General features: G+C 45.7%; 1 protein-coding gene across 2 annotated transcripts in view; it reads left to right on the top strand.

Moving 5' to 3' along the window:
• PAFAH2 (platelet activating factor acetylhydrolase 2) overlaps positions 1-10487 on the top strand; it is a 67952-nt gene extending 57465 nt beyond the window's left edge. For both annotated transcript variants that reach the window (XM_040465517.1, XM_040465513.1), the window contains exon 12: positions 10311-10487. In XM_040465517.1, the coding sequence (XP_040321451.1) occupies positions 10311-10460 (150 nt within the window). In that variant the 3' untranslated portion in view covers positions 10461-10487. The remainder of the gene's footprint in view (positions 1-10310) is intronic.
• Positions 10488-17485: the final 6998 nt, after the last annotated feature.

Below are 17485 nucleotides of genomic sequence, written 5' to 3'. Positions count from 1 at the left end.
GGACAAGTTATTTCACCTTTCTGAGCCTCAGCTTCCCCATCTGTAAATGGGAATGATAATATTTCTCCCTGGAGATGTTGTTGTAAGGATCACGTGAGATGATACATTAAAAAGTGCCTAGCACAGCGTGTGACAAATGGTAGCCGTAATCACCAAATGCCCACAGTGTGCGGACCCTGTGCCGGTCACCGGAAATGCTTACATGAATACGGCAGATATTTCGTCTTTGGGGAGTTGATTGTCCTGTGGATAGAACAGGAGAGCTAATGTTTACCGTACAGCACGATGGGAGTGGCGCTGTCTGCAGCGGTGAATAGAGCTCCCCCGTGTCTGCAGGTGACATTACTTGTGTGAGAGCAGAAACTGAACCCATAACCTTACTAATGGAAATGGAAAAAAAGTAATGATAATAGCAAGTAGCAACTGGCCATTTCCAGGCAGAGGGTTTAAAATCACAGTCACGGTAGCCAGTGACTTCTTTGTCTCCTCTGCAAGTCTTTACAATATCTGGTGATGAATAACTGAAGAGGTGAGTGTGGCTTTTCTAGGGCCTCAATAAACGTAACTGTCCCTAAGGCCCCGTGCATACCAGCTCCTACTCCGATGAAGCCCGGCAGAGCCAGAACTGGTATGGGCTCCCCACCCACCTTTTAGAGGGGAAAACAAGTAACAAAATGGCCAAAGCGTGCTTTGGAAAGTGGCTGCTGGCTAGAACCCAGTGAATCTAGTAAGCAGATCACCAGGGTGCCTGGCTGGCTTCGTCCACGGAGGATGTGACTCTCAATCTCGGGGTGACTCTCGATCTCGGGGTTGTGAGTTCCAGCCCTGTGGTGGGTATGGCAATTACTTAAAAATAACTAAATCAAGTGATCTCAAAATAAGCAGGTCATTTGTATGAGGTCAAGGAATTTAGGAAAATGCCTTTTTGCAGGTTTAGGTTAAAGTGGAACCCTCTACTCTGTCCTTCCATCAATTGACTGTAGGACATGGCAGGAGAGGTGGGAACGATATGACAGAAGGCAGTTTGCCCTGTCGCTGTGCCAGTGACCTCCACCCATACATAGAACTCCATCTGAGGGAATGTCCTTGCATGGGTTCAGACTTGAGGCCTTGTCCACTCTTCTTTGCCATGTTATTTTTGTCTTTCCCCCTCACATGGGTATGATACCTCAGTAGAGTATAAATTCTCTTCAGTTCTGGAAACCCACAGATTCTACAATAGCCCTGTGAAGCTAACACCTGTCAAACGAGGGGCGCCTGGGTGGCTCAGTCGGTTGAGTGTCCGAGTTCGGTTCAGGTCATGATCTCATGGTTTGTGGGTTTAAGCCCCACGTTGGGCTCTGTGCTGTCAGCTCAGAGCCTAGAGCCTGCTTTGGATTCTGTATCTCCCTCTCTCTCTGCCCCTCCCCTGCTTGCTCTCTGTCCCTCAAAAATGAATTAAAACATTAAAAAAAAAGAAAAAAGAAAAAGTAAATGACTTACCCAAGATTAAACAGCTAAAAAGTGGAAATCCCAAATCTGGAACCCAACTCTGCTGGCTGTGAGCCCAGTGCTTCCATGGTTCTAGATGCCTCCTTCCTGGGGGCCATGGATTTGGTCTTCTTCTAAGAAGGAGAGGGTCCCCCAGAGGGCTGAAGATCCACGGCCGTAAAGCTCTCTTTCTTTTCCCGATACCCCCTCCCATGTGGGAGGTCACAGGGACATCAGGAAGCCAATGGTGTGGGTAGATGAACCCCAGCTTCAGATCAGAGTCAGGAGGTCAGCTCTTCTCCAGCTCTGAGCCATCTCTCTTGTGACCTTGAGCAGGTCACTGCCCTCTTCAGAGTCTTGGGGTCCTTCTCTACTGTGGGGAGCCATAGCCCTCTCCCTGTCCACTTCTTGGGTATGATGAGACTCAAAGTAACAAGTGACCTTAGAAATGCTTTGAGGGGGCCTGGGTGGCTCGGTCGGTTAAACGTCTGACTCTTGGTCTCCTCTCAGGTCATGATCTCATGGTTTCGGGAGTTCAAGCCCCATGTCTGGCTCTGCAGTGGCAGCTGGGAGCCTACTTGAGAGTCTCTCTCTCTCTCTCTCTCTCTCTCTCTCTCTCTCTCTCTCCTTCTCTCTCTGCTCCTCCCCTGCTCTCATGTCTCTGTCTCTCTCAAAATAAATAAATAAGCTTTAAAATTTTCTTTTTTGGGAAAAAAAAAAAAAAAGAAAGACATGCTTTGAGAGTATTAAAAGCACGGTAACAAATGCCAGGCATGATTCTGAACATCTTCATACAAAAAATGAGGTCTTCTTTCTCATTGTTACTTTTCATGCATTCACTCAGTGCTAGAAAAAATGTTTATAGACTACTTCCCCTGTGCCAGATACTGCAATAAGTACTGAGGACCCAAGGAAATCTCCAGGCTTTGAGGAATTCAAAGGGAGAAGAGACAGACGTAAACAAAGAATTATGGCATAGACGTGAGGACCTTATTTTATTTTTTTAACTTTTATTTTTTTAATGTATGTTTATTTTTGAGAGAGAGAGAGAGAGAGAGAGAGAGACAGAGCATGAGCAGGGGAGGGGCAGAGAGAGAGGGAGACACAGAACCTGAAGCAGGTTCCAGGCTCGGAGCTGTCAGCACAGAGCCTGACGCGTGGCTTGAACTCACAAGCTTGAGATCATGACCTGAGCAGAAGTCAGACGCTCAACCGACTGAACCACCCAGGCGCCTCTAGACACGAGGACTTGAAACTGAAGTCCACAGTCGAGGAGACCTCTCAGTGAGGGGTTCTAAGGTGCTGTGGAATCCAGAAAGGGGTGTGGTGAGTAACATTTGGAACCAGAGGAGGCCCCACAGAAGGCAGATGAGTAGGAAGGTGATGGGAGGGGGGGGTGCGGAGGGGGAGGGGCAGCGAGCAGAAATAACAGGATGATGTACGAGAAGAGTATGTGAGTAGTTTAGCACGGTTGGAGCAGGGGCTGTTTGAGGAAGTGTGGTAGCTATTTCTCACTGTTGCAGTGGGGCCTCGGAGTCGCCTTGGGGTTCCCACTGTGTCATGTTCAGCTGGTTGTCTCAGCGTGTATTAGGTTGCCTTTCTGGGTTACAAGAAGCCCATGTAAATGAAATTCAGTGACGGAATTTTGTTACCAGGTTCCACTGGAGGAGGAGAGGTTTTTGGTTGCTGTTTTCTATGGTCTCAGCTACTGGACATGCCCAGGATCCCTGGCTTCCAAGTCAGTGCAGTGCTGTTCAGGTTACAGCCCGAGCTGTTGGGTCCCATGAGCACCTAGTGTTGGTGGTTCCTAGGAGAAGGAGGCTGGTTGTGCTGGTCTGCTGCTGCGGGCATAACTCGCCTCCTTACGCAGGGCTTTCAGCCAAGCCACCATGGCGGGAGTTGGTTTCCATTGGGCTCAGCATATACCAGGCCATCTGGTCACCATCCACTATCACGTTGTACAGAGAGGACTCCACAGGACACCTTCCTCAGATCGGGCTGTGAATAGGGCAGGTAACTTAGCTCTCCAGATTCATCTCGTGGATGGCATTTAATCTGCACAGACTGTGTTATTTCTTCACGGAGTCCTTTCCAGTTGGGACATTAGGGTCCAAAGTTACCATTTCATGATTTTTTTTTTCTTTAATTTATCCTGCTCTTGACCCGTTTTCCCCTATGAAGACCCGTGTGGATTTCTCCCTTGAACAGAAGGTGTTGGAGCTGAGGAGGAAGCTTTAGAGATCACAGTCCAACTTACTTCACAGATGGAGAGAGTGGGGCCCAGAAAAGGCAATAGACTTGCTCAGAGTTGCACAGCAAGTTAGCTGCAGGGTTAGGCCCAGAACCAGGTCTTCTGACTCGAGTCAGATTTTTTTGGTTGGTATATAAAGGTGCTTCCGTGCTATTGAAGTGTTCGTCAACCCATCTGCTGCATACAAGGCAATATGCCATATCCTGGGGAGAGACCGCTGTATAATCCCTGTCCTCTAGGAAGCTCACAGGCAGGCCAGCAGAGCAGAGCGCAAATGGAAAAAGATAGCTGTTTGATTTTAAATGGCCCTGGGGGAAGCCAATATAGTTAGGCAAATTTTACTATATCCAAGGGAGAGATCTGGAAAGCTGGGTACCTGCCGAACCCTCCGTGAACTTCTGAGAGAGGTGGTCATCAAGATATTTTGCTTCAAAAAGAAAAAAAAAAAAAAAAAGAGATTTCAGTCTTGTGAGAACCAGACAGGTCACAGCAGAACTTCTGGACCAGCCATAGGCTAGCAGAGAGTGGCAAGGAGCCTGAGGGAATGAACAGGAATAAGATCGGGGACCTCATTACCAGTGAACCTGTTCCCTAAGCCCTCTGTTCTTACAGACCCGTACTAGCAGCCCAGAGCAGCTAGGGAGCGGGACGGGGAGTCTCTGAAACACGAATCACCAGTGATTATAAGGCCATGGGGCAGGAGGCTGCGTGTCTTTCCTCTAAGTGGGACAGGTTTTATAAAGGACACGTGGAATAGTTTTTCTGGCTGGCCCAGTGGAGGGGCAAAAGATTGGCTTGCAGAAAGACAAGTTAAAACCCTGCTCCAAGGGAAGCTCCAGAGCCTGGACCCTGGCAAATTAGTCTTTTGGCCTGGTTGCCATGGAGACAGACAGGCAGCAGCTGCGCTGGGAAAGGGAACAGCAGCCTCACCAGCATCTAGGATTCTGAGACAGCCATGGAGGGGGAGGGGGCTCGACACCGCCCTTTCTTCCCCAGATACAGAGGCTCCTGTCTGCCCCTGAAGCGCCCAGACTCACAGGATCTGGTGAGTTGCCACGGTCATAAAAGGAGACAAGGCGGTGCTGGCTCCTGAGACAAGGAGACAAGGCGGTGCTGCCCTCCCGCTGCACCATTTGTCTCCTGCTCAGCTTTTGGAGCAAACAGATCTTCCAGTGCTGAGCTCCTGGGCTCCGGAGGGTTTCCAAGCCTCCCTCCTTGGAGGGGATAAGTCATTAGAGGTGAAGCCCAGAGTGTTGGCCACCAGAGGCCAATTTGGCCCCATGCTCTGTCACAGTCTTTCTGGAAAACCTGGCAGAGGCTGTCTGGGGATGGGACCAGCCATTGTCTGGGAAAGGAGCTTGAAGCCGAGCCTGGAGGGAACTCGGCAAATGATGGGGTTTATTGTTCCTTCATTTGATGCTACACTGATATCATTAATTTATGGCTCCAAGCCCTGTCCTCCCTGCCCTGGTGGAAACAGTCCTCGGCTCTCCCTTCCTATGGGTTATCTCTGGAAATTGGAGGTGGGAGAGAAGGGGCCTGGTATCCAGGTCGCCTGAGTCCACTTTCCCAGCAAAGCTGCCAGAAGGTTGTGTCTCTGCGTCTCCGTTTCCTCCTCTTAGGTAAGAGGAGAAATGAGCAGGGTATTGTCTGGGGCTTTGAGTGCCTGGGCGGTGCACGTGACCAGGGTGGTTACCTAAGAGAGCAGAGCCCTAGAACAGGGACAGCGGAGCTGGAGAAATCCAGGGGCTACTGCCGATCAGACAGGGCTTTCAGTGTTGCTGTTTTAATTATGAAGGTAGCTCACGTGTGGGTGTAAAGAAAAAATCAGTACATAAAGTATATGAAGTCAATTGAGAAGATCACCCATCGCTTCAAGCGCCGATACGTCACTCCTGCTGAAAACCGCTGGTGATTTTATTGTGTATTTTTTAGAGCTTTCTCTATGTGTACTGCTTCCCCCCATATTATGTTTTAATTACACAAGTGATTTACAGGAACACGTGTTTATAAAAGACACAAATGCCACAGATAAACGTAGAGTCCAAAGCATATTCCCTTCCCCAAAGACAACTTTTGGTAAACTTTAGCATCCTTCATGCATGTATGTACCCACAGCACAAACACAGAGTTTCAGCTTTTCTTCCTTTCAAAAAAATGCAATCATAACATCCATATTCTTCTGCAAGTTGCCTTTCCTGCTACAATAACATGTTACCCTGTAGATTTTTCCACGTTTCATATTCTCCATTATGGATGTTCTGTGCTTATTAAGTGGTCTCCTCTGATAGCCACTTGCGTTGTTTATAATCTTTTGTTATTAATATTATGCTCTGTGCATTTGTGCACCTATTGATGTAGGGTTCATTTCTAGAGGTAGAATTGTTAGGTTAATGTGTTAGTGTATCTTTCATTTTTCTAAATACTGTGGGGATTTATTTTTAAGGTTTTTTTTTTAATTATCCAAGAATGCTCATTGCAAAAAAAGTAGAAAAGTATAGAAAGCCATCTAGAGAGAAAACATCACTCACAGTCCCTCTACTCATTTGCCACAATTGCCTGCTTTTTGGCATGTTTGCTTCCAATCGGTTTCTGTGTCCTACTATTGTTACAGTGACCAGATCAGATCATACTGCAGAGATAATTTTCTATCCGGCATTTTTTTTACCTAATGTTACAAACATTCTCCTGTGTCGGTAACATATTTTTGTCAGCATCCTTTTTTTATGATTTCATGATGGACATTACATGTACATACTGTAATTTTCTTAGCTCTTCCTCTATTGTTGGGCTTTTCAGTTGCCTACATATTTTTCACTGTAACACTTCAGTGAATATCTTTTTGTACAAATCTTTGAAATGCAATGATTTCCTTAAGCTAGATTCCCAAAAGGAAAATTACTGGGTCCAGAGGAAGGATGTTAGTGAATCTATTTTTAAGTGGAATTTTGAATTGCTAATATTCATACATGGAACAAAGGTCCAAAGGTACTAAAAGTTAGACAATGAAAAAAAAGTCTTTATTCTACTTGGTCCCCCCAGCTGTGGTGTTCCCCCAAAGGTAAATTGCCTGTTTGTTGTGTATCTTTCTTAGGAAAAAAAAAAAAAAAAATATATATATATATATGCATATACACAGACACGTATTATACATACACATGTATACACACATGTATACATACATATATATTCCTTTTTCATTTAGAAATAGCATATCAGAGCTATACTTTTATACTTTTCTCTCTTCATTTAATATTGACGATTGTTCCATATATAAAAAGGAGAACTGCCTCATTTTCTGAAAATATTGCATAGAATTTCTTTAAATGGATGTGCCACAATTAATTCTATTGAAATGGTTTTAGGTTAGTTCCCAGCTTTTGCTATGGGAGCTGTGCCGTAATGAATGTCCTTACATATACACACCATTTTCACCACGTGCTAGCACATCCATCAATAGAATAGATTCCTTTGAGTGGAATTGCTGGGTCCCTGGAAATGTGCATTTGACATATATCGCCAGCTGGTGCTGTCTCCCTAGAAGATGCCTATTTCCTCATTAAAGGGCAAGGACAGTTCTTCAAGCTCTTGATCCAAATGGCCAAACTACTTTCCAGAAATGTGTTACCTATTTGCTCTCTTGCCAGCCATACATCAGCCCTCCACGCCCTCCTCCCACTGAGTAAAAATAGCATGCTGATGTTTGCAGTGTCTGTGCTCCATTGTCATTTTTGCCAAAAGGATCTGTGAAAGACTAGCAAGAGTGAGCAAATAGTTCATTTTTAAAACTTGTTTAAAGTAGATGGGTTTATGTGGTAGTTTTTAGGAAACAATAAAGCATCATGCAATTATGAATTGACTATTATGAAAAACATTCTAATTTGCTTGGGGGGGGGGGAACTTGTATAACCAAAACAAATTTTAAAACACAGGATCTGGGGGAATTTCCTAATCCCACTCTATATGTGTGACCTGGGGAAATTGCTTATCATCTCCAAGACTAAGGTCTTAGAGTCATCTGGAGGAGGAAATGGGATAATGCACTCAAGCACAGTGCTTGGCATCTGACAAGGGCTCACAACGTGGTAGCCAAGAAGAAAAGTTTGCTAAGGAAAAAACACCAATCTTCCAAGTAATGCCAACTGTGAGAGGAGGGAGCCTTCCAGGCTCTGAAAAGGAGGCTGGGCGGTGCCAGCTTTGTTCTTTCCCGCAAATTCTTCCTCTGGTCTTTCCTGCCTTGAAGAGGAAAAAGGGAAATCTGGCCACAGTCCCCTGGGGAGGCACACCTCACACTAGCGCTAGATCTTCAGAGGGGCTGGGATCTGGGACCTCACCCAGATTGCCCTTGTGCACCTCGGAGGTCCGTGCATCCTCCACGGGGGTCCCTGCCGCAGCCGGATCCGAGCCCGGGAAGTGAGAAGTGCTGACCCAGCCTTGCATTTCTTACTCCGAGCTAACGGCAGGCGGTGGCTGCCTATGCCTCCGGGGGTCCAGCGTCTCAGAGCTGCCCCGGTGGGCGCGGCTGCGTGCTCGATGGCTTGGGAGGTCCTTGGGACTTGTCAGTGCCGTTCTCTGCAGCGCGCTCGCTCAATTCCAGCCACTCAGGCGCTGTCTGCAGGGCCCGGCCAGTGCCAGCCCACCCTCAAGGTGCTGCAAGTGGCAGGGAGGGGTCGCTGGGGCTCGTGCTGGGTGCCGCGTGCCGCGGTCTGCTGGGCGAGCCTGGGATGCGGGTTGCCTTCGTGGGCTCCGCACCTGCTCAAGTCCCGGGAGGCTTGGCCTCCCCCTCCCCCGCCCCTCCTCCCCGAGCAGGGCTGCTGCACTGAAAAATCAGCTGCTAGAGACGCCATTTCTGTCCCCACCCTTGTCTGGGCTGGAAGAGCCAATCACTGTCGTCGTGCGGAGCTGCAGGTAGAAACTTCCCCGCGTGGGAGAGGAGATCCGTGCCGCACAGTGAAGCCATTTTCTGGAAGGATTTGGAGTCATTTCCACTCACAGCATAGTCGCCATGCTGGAGAATTTCAGCCATTCCCTCCCCACCCGCCTCCTTACACCAGCCTCTCCTTGATTTCGGGGGAGAAGTGACAGTGACGATACTGTGTGGTGAAAAGATTGAACTCCGTGGAACCAGGGGGAGTGTGGGGTCAGGTCTTGGCCCTGAACCGTAACCTGCACTGTGACCAGAAGAAAGCAATACAGCCCCAGGCCTGTCTTCTCGTCTATAAACATAAAGTTAGACCATGTCAAGTGTTGGTGAGGCTGTGGGGAAGCGGGTTTGTACCCTGTGCTCTAACAATTCTATTTCTTGGTTTCTCCGCTGGAGAAATACTTCCACGGGTGTGTTCAGGCAAGCTGTCCATTGCAGGATCATATCTAATAACAAAGCACTGAAAACCATTCAATGACCATCAGTAAGGAAAGTATAAATAAAACAGTCTATTTTCATAATCAGTCACTAGATTGCAGTTGAAAGGAATACATTGGATCTATATATGCAGGGACATGAGCAGAGCTCTAAGATATTAAGGCAGAAAGTTGCAGAATAATGCATACAACATAATACCATTTTGCAACATATCAAACACAATTGTGGTATATTCAAACATATATAATGCATTAAAAAAAAATAAAAAGATACACGCCTAGCTCAAAAGAGTGGCTTTCTTTGGGGAGAGGGGCAAGGAGCTGGGATAGCCAGTGGAGGTGAAAGGGAACTTTAGCTTTCCTTGTAACATTCTAATTTTTCCTTAAAAAAAAAAAAATGACAGTGCATTCATATATTGCCTAAGGAATTTAAAACTATGTAGTCATAAAGAAAACACTGAAAACAAATATGTCAAAATGTAAACAATGGTCAATTCCAGGTGATGGGGAATGGGAGTAATTTTGGGGGTTTGTTTTAGTTGTAAAAATTCAGGGAAGGGGTTGAAGAGTGACTGTGTGACCCCTCAAATCCCTCAGGTCAGAGACCCTGCGATCTTGTGATTCTAGGTCAGCATCCCTAAAGTCCTGGTCCCACCCTGAAGGGTTTTCAGGGGCTCTGGTGCTCCTGCCCGGCCCGTTCCCAGGCATGGGATCCACTCTCACCTGAAGGCTGGAGCCAGGGCGGAACACTGGCAGTTCACTGCCCTACGGGACTTACTCTCTCATCTGGGCATTTCGTTGCCCTGTTTCCTCTAGAGGCAGATTCTCTCCCATAGCCCTCAGAAGGAGCCAACCCTGCCATCACCTTGATTCCAGACTTCTAAGTCCCAGAACTGTGAGACTGCCATTTAAGCCTCCACCCAGCTTGTGGCTCTTCGGTAAGGCAGGTCCCAGGGAAGTAGTAGACCCCACCCATCCTGATTAGCTGGAGGCTGCACTCTCCGGGGACCTGAGTTGGCAGGTGCCCATGCGGGGAGTGGATTTGAGGCAGGGGCAAGAGGAAGACCAAGGAGGAGGAGGCTGCTGTGGGGTCGGCCAAAGCCCGGCAGTGCTGATACTTACTAATCGATGCAAGAGCTTAGCAATAAGCCCGTGAAGGTCTATAAATCAAGCCAAGCTCCAGTAACGCATCAGCTTGTCTTCCCCTTGTGTATTTTGTCTTGCGCAGCATCCCACCCTCCTCCTGACACCTCAGCCACCCCCACCTCCCGGGCTGGAATTCTACTCGGTCTTCACTTTCACCCGCCTTTCAATGGGTGTGATTGCAGCAGGCTTGATTTCAACTTCCTGTGACAGCTGTAACCTCTGTTCTCACTGAATTGCTAAGACTGCTGATAAATGCCAACTGCTTGGAAGTTTCGTAAGTAACCAGGAACATGTTCCCATGCCAGGCCATGGAGAAATGGGCTATGGAATGGTCCAGAAATTTAATGAATTAAAAGTAACTAGTAACTCCCCTCTGTCTTTAGGTCTACCAATGCCCATTCAAGAAAAACACTAGATCTGGGTGGCTCAGTCGGTTAGGCTTCCAACTTTGGCTCAGGTCATGATCTCACAGCTCGTGAGTTTGAGCCCCACGTCAGGCTCTTGTGCTGACAGCTCAGAGCCTGGAGCCTGCTTTGAGTTCTGAGCCTCCCTCTCTCTCGGCCCCTCCTCTGCTCATGCTCTGTCTCTCAAAAATGAATAAATGTTTAAAAAATTTTTTTTAATTTAAGAAAAAAGAAAAAGACTAGATCTTATGAAATGAAAGCCATCCTCCTGGCCCATGTGGGAGGAACAGTCCCTTTACTTGTCTGAAGCCCCAAAAAGCCCAACAGAGAGCCAGTGTGCTCACCATCCCCACATCATCTTTCTTGCTCATCTTTTGATTGTTTGGGAAAAGGTTGGTTAGAAGAAACAATAGAAAGCAATACCCCCCCCCCCACCCCAGGCTTCACATTAAAAGACATGTCACTGGCTGAGGGGACATGCTGTGCATACAAACTGGTGTCCTGAATTGGATCCTGGAACACAAAAAGGACCCCGATGGGAAAATGGAGAATCCGATTAAAGCTAGCCACGCAATTGGTAGTATTGTACTGGTGTTAAATGTTTTAGTTTGGATAAATGTTCTGTGATTATGTAAGATGTCAATGTTAGAGCAAGCTGGCTGAAGGGTGTATGGGAACTCGGTGTATTTGTTCTTTGCAACTCTCTGGAAATCTGAAATGATTTCAAAAGTAAAGCTTAGGGGCACCCAGGTGGCTCAGTCGGTTAAGCATCTGACTCTTGAATTCAGCTCAGGTCATGATCTCACGGTTCTTGAGATGTGAGCTGTCAGCACAGAGCTTGTGTGGGATTCTCTCTCTTCCTCTTTCTGTCTGCACCTTCCCTACACTTGCATGTGCATTCTCTCTCTCTCTCTCTCTCAAAATAAACTTAAAAAAAAAAAAAGTAAAAACTTAATCAGGGCACCTGGGTGACTCAGTCAGCTAAGCATCCCACTTTGGCTCAGGTCACGATCTCATGGTTTGTGAGTTTGAGCCCTGCGTCCAGCTCTTTGCTGACGGCTCAGAGCCTGGAGCCTGCTGCAGATTCTGTCTCCCTCTCTCTCCAACCTTCCCCTGCTCACTCTCTCTCTCTCTCTCAAAAATAAACATTAAAAAAATTAATTAAAAAAGTAAAAACTTAAAAACAAGTAAAAAAAAATTTTTTTAATGTACTTTTTGAATCACAAGACTCTAGACCTCAGGATATACTCTCAGTTATACGTCTGATAATCAGCCCTAAATGTTGTTTTGTGGTTTTTTTTGGTTTTTTTTTGTTTGTTTGTTTGTTTTTTATTTATTTTTTTATTTTTGGGACAGAGAGAGACAGAGCATGAACAGGGGAGGGGCAGAGAGAGAGGGAGACACAGAATCGGAAACAGGCTCCAGGCTCTGAGCCATCAGCCCAGAGCCCGACGCGGGGCTCGAACTCACGGACCGCGAGATCGTGACCTGGCTGAAGTCGGACGCTTAACCGACTGCGCCACCCAGGCGCCCCAGTTTTGTTTTTTTTTAAACAGAAAGAGAGTGAGTTGAGCAGGGGGGAGAGAGAGAGAGAGAGTGAGAATCCTAAGCAGGCTCCACAGACAGCACAGAGCCCTACCTGGGGGTTGATCCCACAACCCTGGAGTCATGACCTGAGCTGAAATCAAGAGTTGGACGCTCAACCGACTGAGCCACTCAGGCACCCCCTTAAGAGTTATTTAGTGGTCAAGAAGACTTCAGCCCAAAGTTTCAATATTTGCTGAGTGTCTATACATAGCACTATAGGGATACCAAGAAAAAATCATATATAATCCTGCCCTCAAGGAACGCGTTCTCTAGTGAGGAGGACAAAGATGTATATGGATAGACTCAATACCAGGCATAGTATGTGGGAGTCAGAGAGATTAATCAAGACCTTGAAGGTGGAGAGAATTTCAATAGGGACAGAAGCCAAGGGATTCAAGGCTGAGGATTAGTGTCAGCAAAACACTGGAACATATTAGATGTATAACTTTTCATGGAGCTGAGAATAGTCCAGTAAAGCAGAGATTTGGAGGGGGGAGAGTGGGAGGGTAGAGATTTCAGAGACATGGGAGTACCTTAGATCAGTAAGGAGGACAAAATTCTTCTCTGTTTTTAAAATATAATAGTATATGTTCACTTGAAGAAGTTTGGAAATTCCAGAATAGTACAAAGAAGAAAACTGAACTCAGTTGTTATTTTACCCTCCAAACAAAAATTTTGGTGCATTTTATTTGGCTCCCACTTGAGTTCATATCGTACACATGGTCGGGTAGACTTTGTTTACTCCATTAGCACAATATCACCAGCAGCCTTTCCCCATCTCATTAAAGAAGATTCTTAAAGCATGAGGGGAGTCCACCTGCTTCCTTAGGCAAGAATCCTTCTTGCATTCTCAGCAGCTGACTGACAAATCTTCATCTGGATACTTCTCATAGCAAGAATCTCCTTCATTCTTACAAGGTCCATTCTGTAATTAGCTGAGTCCTTCCATGCATCTTAATTGTGCTACCCTCTAACTATCCTTTTTTCAGATGACAGATCTTCATCAAGAACCAAAGAGTCTCAGAGTTTAGTTGATCTTGAGTTAGATTGCAGTAACCTCATGGTGGGTCTCAAATGCCATGCCAAGGATAACCCTCAGACTATAAATCTAAGGGAGTCTTAAAAAAAAAATTCTTTTTTTAGATTTCAGGAATTTTGATGTTTCTTCTATGATGTGCCCCAAAGTGTTTTGCTTTTGTTTTTTAACATTTATTCGTTTTGGAGAGACAGAGAGACAGAGTATGAGTGGGGGAGGGGCAGAGAGAGAGGGAGACAGAGAGTCCGAAGCAGGGTCCAGGCTCTGAGCTGTCAGCACAGAGCCTGACATGGGGCCTGAACCCACGAACCGTGAGATCATGACCTGAGCCAAAGTTGGATGCTTAACCAGCTGAGCCACCCAGGTGCCCCAAAAACTTACTTCTTTAAAAGAAGTTGCCTGTTCCCCAAAGTTTAATTCATCGAATATTTTCAAGCAGAAAAGTGGCATAATCAGAGCCGTGCTTGATGCTTAAAACCGCAGCCGTCGCTTACTGAGGGTTTGTTACGCATCCGACACAAGGCTAGGAACTTTACATTTAGCATTTCAGGCGGTGGTTCCTGAGAACAACCCTATGAAGTTGGGGCATTCTCCCAATTTCACAGATGATGAGACACGGGCCGAAAAAGGGAGACGTCATCCGCCCAAGCTCACACAAGTAGTAACTGAACAGTTACCTGCCGCATCACTGAAAGCACCAGATTCAAATTCCTGTGGTGACATGAATTAGCTGTGTCACCTCGGGCCAATGTCTAACGTTCTGGGGCCCTTTCTCCTCCGTCTGTCAAGTACTGGAGTTAGCCAGCTAACACAGTTTAGGGTGATAGCTCAAAGCGTAGACTTGGAACCAGGCTGCCACAGACTCGGCACTTCTGGGTAGCCTAGGTGGACACGTGATTTAATCTCTGCAGGCCTAGTGCTAACATTTGCCAGACCCAAGGCAGGAGGGTAAAAGAGAAGGCCACATACCTTAGGTGTAAGTATTTAACAGTTATCACTAATTCCTTTTTAACGTATGTTTTACCCTTTCACCTTGATAAATATACCTCCATAATAATCTAGAACGCCAGGGTTTGAGTTGAGAATTCTTGGATTCCTTGGAGTTGCAGGTCAGAGTGTAACAGAGCCAGCCCCCTTTGCTTCCTTTTCCCAGCTCCTCTTCCTGGCCCTCATTTCCAGGTTCTGTCCATACCCCTTCCATACAGTAGCCAGTCCTGCCTGCACTCAGGCAGGGAAGTTTGCACTTGGGAGGATGAACCAGGGAAGGGGCTGGTGGAGAGGCTGAAAGTGGCCCAAGGCCATTTGGAAAGGGAATTCTAGAGTCCCAGATTCTCAGAGTGTGATTTAGAAGGGTTGCCCAGGCTCCAGAGGGGCTCACATCCTGGGCCCCAGGGGACTGCTTGCCTGTGGGAAGGGGCACAGCTGGAGGGTCAGAGTGCGGCCCTTGAACGTACAAGGCCTAGGACAAGGACCCTGTGTGACAGGTCTAAGGAAGATATGGTCTCTCTGTGCCTCAGTTTCCTTTAGGGTGACCAACTCATCCAGGTTTGCTTGGGACTTTTCTACCTTTAGCCCTGGTAAGTCCTGCATCCCAGAAAAACCCCTCAGTCCTGGGCAAACTGGGACAGTTAGTCGCCCTTGTCTCCTCAGCTTTATAGTTAGGCTAATACTATTTCATAAGATTGATATAAGGGTTAAGTGAGTTATCACATGGGGAGTGTTTAGACCAGTGTCTGACTCATGGTAAGCATTCTAGAAATATGTAAGCTATCACCATTTTTCCAATTATTTTTATTGTAAGAAAATACACGTAACACAAAATTTACCATCTTAACCACTCTTAAGTTTTCAATTCAGTGATATTAAATACATCCATTAATGTGCAGCCACTATCTCATCCATCTCCATAATTCTTTTCATCTTGTAAAACTGAAACTCTGTCCCCACTAAACACTAACCCCCTAGTCCCTCTTCTCTAGAAGCCCCAGGGACCATCGTCCTACTTTCTATATCTCTATGATTTTGACTACTCTAAGCTTCTCCTGTAGGTGGACTCGTACGGTATTGGTCTCTTTGTGACTGGTTTATTTCACTGAGCTTAATAGCCTCAAGGCTCAAGCATGTTGTGGTGTGTGCCAGAACTTCCTTTTCTTTTTAAAGACCGAATAATATTCCATTGTATGGATAGACCACATTTTGCTTATCTGTGTATCCGTAAATGAACATTTGAGTTTTGCTTTCATGTTTTAGCTATTATGAATCATGCTGCTGTGAACATGGGTATACAAATATCCCTTCAAAACCCTGCTTTCCATTATTTTGGGTACCTACCAAGCAGGGGAATTGCTGGATCATATGGAAATTCTATTTTTAGTTTTTCGAGGAACATCCATACTGTTTTCCACAGTGGCCATACCATGTGCCATTCCCACCAATAGTGTTCAAGGGTTCCAGTTTTCCACATCCTCTCTGACACTTGTTATTTTCTGGGTTTTTTGTTGTTGTTGTTGTTGTTGTTGTTGTTGTTGTTTTAATGGACATGAGGTGGTATCTCCTTGTGGTTTTGATTTGCATTCCCCTAATGATTGGTAACACTGAATATCTTTTCATGTGCTTATTGGCCATTTGTATGTCTTCTTTGGAGAAATGTCTCTTTAAGGCCTTTGCCCATATTTGGATTAGGTTGTTTGTTTTTTCATTGTTGAGTTCTAGGAGCCCTCTCTTGTACTGGATATGAATGCCTTATGAGATATATAATTTGCAATTATTTCCTCCAGTTCTGTGGGTTGCCTTTTTATTCTGTTGATATTCTTTTGATGCACAAAATTTTAAATTTCCGTGAAGTCCGATATTTTTCCTTTGTTGTTGTCCCTTTGGTGTTACATCTAAGAAATCACTGCCAAATCCAATGTCACGAAGCTTTTTCCCTGTGTTTTCTTCTAAGAGTTTTATAGTTTCAGGTCTTATATTGAGATCTTATATTGAGGTCCATTTTGAGTTGATTTTTGTATATGGCCTGAGGTAAGGGTCCAACTTCATTCTTCTGCATGTGGCTATCCAGTTTTCCCAGCACCATTTGTTGAAAAGACTGTCCTTTCCCCATTGAATGAGTCTTGGCATCCTTGTCAAAAGTCATTTGACCATATATGCGAGGGTTTATTTCTAGGCTCTCTATTCTATTTCATTACTCTATATGTCTGTCTATGCCACTACCACACTATTTTGATTCCTGTAACTTTGTAGTAAGTTAATGAAATGAGGCAGTGTGAGTGCTGCAGCTTTGTTCTTCTTGTAGCTATTATCATTTTAAAGGTTCCATTCAACTAGAAAACAGGAAGATTCCATAATGAAGCTTGGGTGAGAAAAAGGGAAGAGTTGAGTCTGACTGAAGTTTGAAACGTGGAGGGTAAGTGGCTAGCAAAGCCACTAACTAACTGGAAAACCATAAGGGTTAGAACACAGAGTGAGAAGACAGGCAGGGGCAGTGATACCTTGGTCATTCCTCCCACACATTTAACATGGGTACACTTTACCATATTTCATTGACTCAAAAATGCCACTGATGGGGCGCCTGGCTGGCTCAGTTGGTGGATCACGCGACTCTTGATCTCGGGGTTGTGAGTTTGAGCCCCACATTGGGTACGGAGCCTATTTTTAAAAATGCCATTGATTTTAAGACACCATTATTTTATGTCCCACTAAGAAAATATGCTATCAGTAATTATGACACGCTATTTACTGACCATGAGGCATAACCAATTTCAGAGATACAAAAAGGAGAGGGAAAAAAATACATTTTCGAATTAATTAAGTAAGATACATGCCAGGCATTGTGTCAAGCATCGTGGGAGGGGAGTGGGATACCACCAAGAAAACGGCTGTCTTCAAAAAGCTTCCAGTCTCACAGTGACACCTGCAGACATTTCTGCCACAAGACTGACTGGGAGGAGTACTACCACGCACGCACCAGAGCTGTTCTGAGATCAGCTGCTGCTTGTCAAGTATTTATAGGAGTTATTAATATAGACAGAATTGACAGTCACGTCTTTCTTGGGATTTCTAGTCCTCCCCCTCCTTTTCCCTGATGCCTGAAATTTCTAGGGACAAAGCCTTTCAAACCATTTTTGAATGAACGGAGACAATGAATTAAAACACCAAATGGTGAGTGTTGAACTAGCATGACTCCCGTGGAAGGCAATTTGGCACATCCAAATTACAAAGGCGTTTGCC

This window comes from Herpailurus yagouaroundi, unplaced genomic scaffold (genome assembly GCF_014898765.1).
Source record: "Herpailurus yagouaroundi ecotype Mexico unplaced genomic scaffold, PumYag 77, whole genome shotgun sequence".
Classification (NCBI taxonomy): Eukaryota; Metazoa; Chordata; class Mammalia; order Carnivora; family Felidae; genus Herpailurus; species Herpailurus yagouaroundi.
This window is presented reverse-complemented; position numbering and strand designations above follow the sequence as displayed.